The 8505-nt window shown below is 35.8% G+C and overlaps 1 protein-coding gene across 6 annotated transcripts in view; it reads left to right on the forward strand.

Moving 5' to 3' along the window:
* Positions 1-7125, forward strand: part of LOC149775748 (uncharacterized) — a 178889-nt gene extending 171764 nt beyond the window's left edge. For 5 of the 6 annotated variants that reach the window (XM_089944200.1, XM_089944199.1, XM_089944201.1 and 2 more), the window contains one exon: positions 1742-7125. In XM_089944200.1, coding sequence (XP_089800326.1) covers positions 1742-1835 — 94 coding nt within the window. In that variant the 3' untranslated portion in view covers positions 1836-7125. The remainder of the gene's footprint in view (positions 1-1741) is intronic. The other variant, XR_016416605.1, reaches the window with a different exon arrangement.
* The last annotated feature ends 1380 nt before the right edge of the window (positions 7126-8505 follow it).

Here is an 8505-nt window from a genome sequence, read left to right on the forward strand (position 1 = left end):
ATGGAGGTAAATATATTTATTTGGGTCTGGATCTAGGACATCAAATTTCCTCTCAGAAATCCCTAAACATGTTAATGAGTTTGAATGTTGTAGAGAGGAGGCTGACTTACATCCCAGCTGTTATTGTGTCTTAGCATTTCTGTAATGTTGTTTACTTGCAAAATTACTCTTTCTTGCTTTAACATCTGAAGCAGAATCAGTCTTATTGCTATGTTCAGTTTTTGATTTGGGTGGATTTATTTATTCAAAATATTATTCACTGGAATTACAAAGTGCTCAGTAATATTCTTGGACACGAACATTACTTTGTAATTATAGTAAATTCAGACAAGGATGATTTGGATTATATTAAACATCAAAATAATGTTAGCACATCACACTCCAGGTCATTGACACATTAACACATTCAAGATTTCAGGTACATCACATCAGCACATTCCATATTGGAATTTATTTGGAATACCACTGGAATTCAATCAGAACTTCATACATTTGGACTTGTGATAGAACTTTCAGGACTATTTGGGATTTAATTAATAATGTTGTAAGTTCTTTTTAGTTTTTCATTTTGTATTCTAGGGAAATAAACCATCAGCTGAATTTTACAAAAACTTGTTGAGTTTTGGCATTTTATGACCCTGAATTTAAGACCATAGAGATACGTTGTTTATTATACCAAACCAAACAAGACCGGAAAACATGATTCCATGAAGGAGACATGATCATGTAAGGCACCATTGCATGAGAAGACATGATTGCTTGAGGGAGACATAATATTTTGTTTTCTGACATTCTGTATGCCAATCATTAGTACTGTTACTTTTAATAAAGGATTTAGCCGCCAATGATATTATTATATTTGTATGCATAATGCATGTCCTAGAATTTTAGCCAATACAAGCTTGTATTGTCCATATAGACATTTCCATTATGTATTCCTTTATACATTATATGCATTACGTTACATATATTATGCTGCACATAGATTGTATATTATGTATCAACATTGCATATTGATTACATATTTTCTTTATCACAATAAATACTTTAATTTTGATTAAATAGGTTTGGGGATAATTTTTGTTGGGGTATTCAATGCAAATTATAATCACATAAATACATTTTCATGTACTGAAAATTGACATAAAGTTTTAAAAAAATAACTGTCTTAGTGTGTTGCAGTATTTCATCCCCAGATGGAAAAGTATCTGGGATATTGTGATGCATTCCATTCATTTGCCCATAAACACTCTTCCTCCTGCATCACTGGGTGAAAATTCACCCAACATAGTACAAAGATTGCCCATTTGATGACCAACTGCATAAGGACCCAACAGTATGTTTTTGGGGCCTCCTTTTGGATCCCTTTAGGGTTCAGAGTTAATATAAACAAAAATTGCAATTACAATAACATTCTTTTAATATGTTTGGATCAAACTTTGTAAATGTATTTGTTGGAGAAGACATTTATATATGTATCTAACTTGGAATACAGTCTAGGGACAAGCATGCTAAACATCTAATAATAAGCATGTTGACTTTCCATGGTTAGACATAGAAAAGTAGCAGAGATTTCTTTTATAGTGACTAAGAATGCACACATGCTGCAGTGGAAAAGTGTCGTGCAGTCAACTTACATGATGTCACAACAAGACAGCCAATTCTGCTTACTTCTTGGGATTTAATCTGTTTATTTATTATCAATTAAAATAAATTGATGTGATGATGTTTTCCATTTCAGTGAGCTGGTGGTTGGCCACACAGATTTTCAGGAGAAACGAGAACACATCAACACAGTGTTGACAGTGATGCAGCCACGACCTATTACATCATGATAAAATATATGGCTCCACATAGTAATAATCATTGCCAAATTGTAATAATACAAATTCTTGAGGAAAAAAAATATTTTTGAATATTTTTTTATACATGTCATTATATTTACCAAATGTCTTATCAGCATTTCAGGGAGTGGATGACTAGGGTATAGTGCATTTTCAGTGATATTTGAGCAAGATATTTAACAAATTTTATTGCGCCAAGTAATTTGTAGACTTGACAAAGAAGTAGTTTGTAATGATTTATGTCAGTTTGTTGCTATTTGCTTCCGTACCTCTGCACTTGTGTTGTATATGTTTTAGAATAAATTGCATGTCCTTATTCAAATAACCTATACAGGTACTAGAAAAATGTATTTGGAAATGATTATGCTACTACTTAGAATTTGAGTGCAGTGATCCCTTTAACATGAGCATTTAATTATTTCCAAACTAATTCTCTTGAAAAAGCAGGCAAACATGGAAATTTTGGTGGTGGCACTGTACCCTTGGTTTGCTTGTTTTGAGATAGTTTAGAAGAATAAAATGTACATTTTCATGGCAACTAAGTAACATTTTCATTAGACTGGTACACATGCTATCTGCCGACTTTCAAATCGACATTAGGCAGAACATAATCAGTCTTCACAAAGTGAATTCATGTGATGAGATCCGAGTCTCTGCCTTTCTGTCATATACATGAATTGCATGAAATGAGGTGTCTCACCTGCAAAAGCATAGCCTCCAGCAATACTAGATACCATAAATATACTCACTTAAAAGTTGAATCGAACTGTAAACTGCACCTTCAGATCTAGGTACAGATGTATATGCAGTTTGTTAGGAGTAATTGTTTGATCAAAACAACATAGATCCTGATTTGCTGTTGCATTATGCAGTGACATTTCAGGGTCTGTGTTGTTTGCAGTTGTACCCAGCTTATAAGCAAGAATAAAAAATAATCTGTCAACATTGTAATACAATCTTAGTATTGTGTGACAAACTTAGCTATGTGTGGCAGACTTTTACATTGAAACCATTATCAACTTTGTTAACCTTTATTTCACTCAATTTGCAACAACAAAATGTCTCTTAACAAGATCATCTCTTGTTGGGGCCCTAGGTGGCTGAGTGGTCTAAGCACTTGCCTTTACTGATCACTGCCATCTCACCTCTGTCTGTGTGGGTTTGTATCTCAGGCTCGGCCAATGTAGATATGTGAGAAAGCTTGCCAGTAGCTTCCCAGGGACCAGTGGTTCTTCCTGGGGTTTTACTGGGTTCTTCCTCCACCAGTTAAACTGGCTGCATGTATAGCCTATCTGGTGCCAAAAAATGGCATTCAACCTATAACAACAACAACAGTTTCTTGATGTTTATGACTCCAACTAGATCATTACATGTTGTGACAGTGAATGTTAAGTGAGATCATTACATGATGTGACAGTAGTAATGGGAGTTTGCTGACATCATACTTCCATTTATATTTAGTAACTTATTTTTCTTATTGAGATTTTTTCACTAAATTTACTTTACCTCTAATTTGCCCAGGTAAACCAAAGCTAAAGCTAAACACTTATAATTTTGCCCAGGTAAACCAAAGCTAAACACTTATAATTTTGCCCAGGTAAACCAAAGCTAAACACTTATAATTTTGCCCAGGTAAACCAAAGCTAAACACTTCTAATTTTACCCAGGTAAACCAAAACTAAACACTTCTAATTTTACCGAGGTAAACTAAAGCTAAACACCTCTAATTTTGCCCAGGTAAGCCAAAGCTAAACACCTCTAATTTTGCCCAGGTAAACCAAAGCTAAACACTTATAATTTTGCCCAGGTAAACCAAAGCTAAACACTTATAATTTTGCCCAGGTAAACCAAAGCTAAACACCTCTAATTTTGCCCAGGTAAGCCAAAGCTAAACACCTCTAATTTTGCCCAGGTAGGCCAAAGCTAAACACCTCTAATTTTACCCAGAAAGCTAAACACCTCTGATTTTACCCAGGTAAACCAAAGTGAAACACCTCCAATTTGCCAAGGTGAACCAAAGACAAACATCCACAAGAACATTGTTAGTCAAGAGACATTCTGGATATTTGACTGTAATTTCATGGCATGTTCTTAAATCTGTCAGATAGAGACCAAACAGTTCTCGTTTCCAATTCCTTGCAAATATGACTGGTGGAAATGTCATTTTGGCTTTTTCTATTGTGATGGCAGTTACATCCAGCAAAAATAAAAACATTTAAAAAGACTACATCAGTCCTCACAGATTTATATTTCAGTGCTGACAGAATTCTGACTGCAAATTTTTTTATATCAATAAATAAATAGTAAGTGAATTAAGGATTCATTTAATTAGCTTATACCTTGTTAAAAATATTTAAGTGACAAAGATGAGGCTACATATAATGAATCTTTTGATTATACAGTGAAACCTCTTAAACCAAAATTCCATAGAACCAGGTGAAAATTCACATTTGAAAGTTTTTTCATTGGTTTTTTTCTCCAGGTTCTTAGATTTCACTAAAACTGAGATGCAGTAAGTTATGTCCCCTTAGGTATAACATAAGGTTATTTTGATTTACAACATTTAACTGGATGTTCTGATATTTTGGAATGCAATTGAAGAAAATTAAAAATTGAAGTTGCTTAAATATATGTGTTTCAAATTTGAAAATAGTTACTTTAATCAAGCTTCACAAATAATCCTTTGTTATTCTGCATCAGAAAAAAAATGTCTTATTTTAAGCTCAAAAGGTAGTTGATTGAAAATGTTTGAGGTGTGTAGTATGACATAGTTGATCAACAAGAAACATACTATCTTTTGATTTGCATCGGTGGCATCATATTCACCAATTCACTTTCGAAAACGTCACCTCAGTCAGGTTTATAGACTACTGATTAGTCAGTTTTTTACACTGGCCATAAGCAGTGTGTACCAGGCTTCATTTCACTTCATTCATGGCCCTAGGCTTTTTCTGGACTTTTGACCTACCAGTGGGCCCTGGCATATACATGTACTTGGCAATTTTTCAGTTTTGCGTATAGAAGGGGTTTGATTTACTAAATAACTTGTATTGAAACTTAAGAGAAAAAAAAATTTAGCTTGGGAAAATGTTTTGGTTTCAAGAGATTTTAGTGGAATTTTGGTCTTAAGTTTCACTCTATATTGATTTTATTTGTGCATATTGATTATAGGTTGTATTCAGTACCAAATAATTGAATGAATCCTGGATGGAAACTGACTTGTTATTGATTTCTCACATGAATGAGTCATTTATCATAGCTAGGTTGGTGATTGTGGAGAAACATGTTTATGTATTGCATTTTTTATTTACATCAAGGTATCTGTGATTAATGACTTTTTTGTAGGAAAACTTATTCATTCCTATGTTTTTTTATATATGATCAACTTTATGATTAAAATTTCATAGCAAGGTTTGTAGTGATATACATTCAGTACCTATTTCAGAAAATTTCAGACAGCAGTTTCAGTTGAACAGATTATAACAAAGCTGCCTTCCTCACAAGATGTCAAAAATTGATATAATGCCATGATACTATTGTGTGGCTCCAACAAAGAAGAATAGTGAAAAAAGTTTTTTATTACAAAAATGTTGAGCAGATTTTGGAAAGAAGGGTTGTGGGGTGGCTCCAAAAGAGGAAAACACCTTCAGGTGGATGAGATAACATGCAAATGAGTTATGTAATTTCCAGTACATTTATTGTCATAAAGACATAAACAAACTGGCTATAAGTGTGACATGTGTAACTGGACACATTGTAGCAATAATTAACTTGGGAACTGACACAGGTGACTGGACTCAATGTACCTGTAGTTGACTTGGGTTTGACACATGTGACTGGACACAACATACCCAGGCCTGGCCCTGGGATGTGCAGCATGCGGGGCCCAAGGCAGCAAAAGTCCCAAGCCAAACAACTGCATTGCCTGAAAGCACTGGGCCCATTGTGGTTGCCTTGTTCACCTTGCCCTAAGGCTGGGCCTGGCCATACTAGCAATTAACTTTTGAATTGGCATGTGTAACTGGACACACCATACACTGGACACACCATACCAGTAATTAACTTGGGAATTGGCATGTGTAACTGGACACACCATACACTGGACACACCATACCAGTAATTAACTTGGGAATTGGCATGTATAACTGGACACACCATACACTAGACACACCATGCCAGTAATTAACTTTTGAATTGGCATGTGTAACTGGACACACCATACACTGGACACACCATACCAGTAATTAACTTGGGAATTGGCATGTGTAACTGGACACACCATACACTGGACACACCATACCAGTAATTAACTTGGGAATCTACACAATCATGCAGTGGGATATACCATACCTATAATTAACTTGGGGACCGTCAGAGGTGACTTGACACACTGTACCAGTAATCAACTTGGGTCTGACACATGTGACTGGACACACCATACCAGTAATTAACATGGGAATTGACACATCTAACTGGACGCACCATTCCAGTAACTAAATTGGACTGGATGCACCATACAAGTAATTAACTTGGAATTGACACATGCAGTTGGATAGTAAACTTTGGGATTGGCAACACAAAAAACAACATGTAAAGCATGTGCTCTTGCTGTGACAAAGATTCAAAATCAGACAATTTGTACCTGACCTATAACCTGCTTTCCTTTGGAAAGGATAACCAACCCAGTCAAAGTCAAGAACAATCACCTAACACAGTGCATGCTTGCACTCTGTGGAAAGTGAGTCACATTTGCAAATTCTCTGTATAACTGAGCACAATCATAGCTATTTTTAGTCCAGAATGGAATTGCCCAAATGTTTAATAAGCCAAGCAGGGTGAGACAAGTAAATTTTATAAGAAAATCACTTTAAATAGTTATGAGCTAGAAAAAAGTATAATTATCATGCATTAGTTACAAATGTACATTGGGAGGAATGCAGCTTTAATGTCTCGTGTCACTTACACAAGTTCATTTCTCATGTTGTTGTCAAAGTACACATAATTGTATTAAATTCATATTGGAAAATTTACCTTTCATTTAGGGTTTTTTGAGTTGTCAGGTTTAGCAGCTTTATCAATAAAGAGGCTTTTCTAGGAGTAGGCCAGACTTGAAAAATAAAATGTTATTTTTGTATTTAAAGAATTCAAGAATATTAACTAAAATACCAGATTTTAGTTATCTAATAAATCTATGCAATTACTTTATGGTGCAGGACATGCTTTCTTGTAATATGCTTTTCATGAAATGAGTAAAAGTACTCAAATAAAACAGTATGATGTCCTTTGTGTTAATTTTTTATTTCAACACCCATTACAACCGCTGTTTTGGTTACACAGGTTAAGTAAAAGATAGGCATGTATAGTTCTTGTGAAGACTGATTGCTGTTTTACTTAAGATTCATTCGGCTTGACTTACGTGCTTTGGAAGATACAGATGTACACATCAAGCATTTTAATGTCAATATAGAGAAATGGAATTAGAAAAATCACTGAGACGAATCAAACCTGTTTCTGTCCTTGATACAGTTATGAATGAATTTGACATCAAATGTATGCAAAGACAACTTCTAATTTTGTTCTGTGCTAGATTTGCTATTTTGCGGGCAGATCAGAGTACACTTTTCACTGAGTCTCTGATTTGAAGCAGAATGGTACTAATCTTCCAGGACATTGTGCATAGGCAGATCTGGGTCTATGCAGTAATTTTCCAGGGCATTGTAGGAAGGTATATCTGGATATGTGCAGTAATCTTCTGGCACATTGTGAGAAAGGAAATGTGGATTGTTGCAGTGATGTTCTGAGCACATTGTGAAAAAGCAAATGTGGATTGTTGCAGTGATCTTCTGAGCACAGTTTTGGGATCACATATCTGAATCTTAAGCAGTTATCTTCCAACACCTTGTCAAAAAAGAGATCTGGAGCTAAACATTAATCTTTCAGCACACTATGGGAATACAGATCAGGCTGTGGTATTCATCCAGAACATTGCAGGAGGACAGATATGGCTATATGAATTAATATGTCCAGTGCATTTTGGGAAGACGGATCTGCAAGAGCAGTAATCATCCAGCACATTGTGAGAAGACAGATCTGCCTCTCTGTAGTAATCTTCCAATGCATTGTAGGCAGGAGAAGAGTAATGTGCCTGTTTTGGCTGTAGATCTGTTCCATCATGGGGTGGTTTGTGTTTGAGGGTGTTAGGACTGTAGATCAGTTCCATCATGGAGTGGTTTGTATTAGAGGGTGTTAGGACTGTAGATCAGTTCCATCATGGAGTGGTTTGTGTTAGAGGGTGTTAGGACTGTAGATCAGTTCCATCATGGAGTGGTTTGTGTTAGAGGGGGTTGGGACAGTAGATCTGTTCGATCATGGGGTGGTTTGTGTTAGAGGGGGTTGGGACTGTAGATCTGTTCCATCATGGGGTGGTTTGTGTTAGAGGGGGTTGGGACTGTAGATCAGTTCCATCATGGGGTGGTTTGTGTTAGAGGGGGTTAGGACTGTAGATCTGTTCCATCATGGAGTGGTTTGTGTTAGAGGGGGTTGGGACTGTAAATCAGTTCCATCATGGGGTGGTTTGTGTTAGAGGGGGTTGGGACTGTAGATCAGTTTCATCATGGTGTGGTTTGTGTTAGATGGGGTTGGGACTGTTGATCTGTTTCAT

This window comes from Sinohyriopsis cumingii, chromosome 19 (assembly GCF_028554795.1).
Source record: "Sinohyriopsis cumingii isolate HCF-2022 chromosome 19, ASM2855479v2, whole genome shotgun sequence".
Classification (NCBI taxonomy): domain Eukaryota; kingdom Metazoa; phylum Mollusca; class Bivalvia; order Unionida; family Unionidae; genus Sinohyriopsis; species Sinohyriopsis cumingii.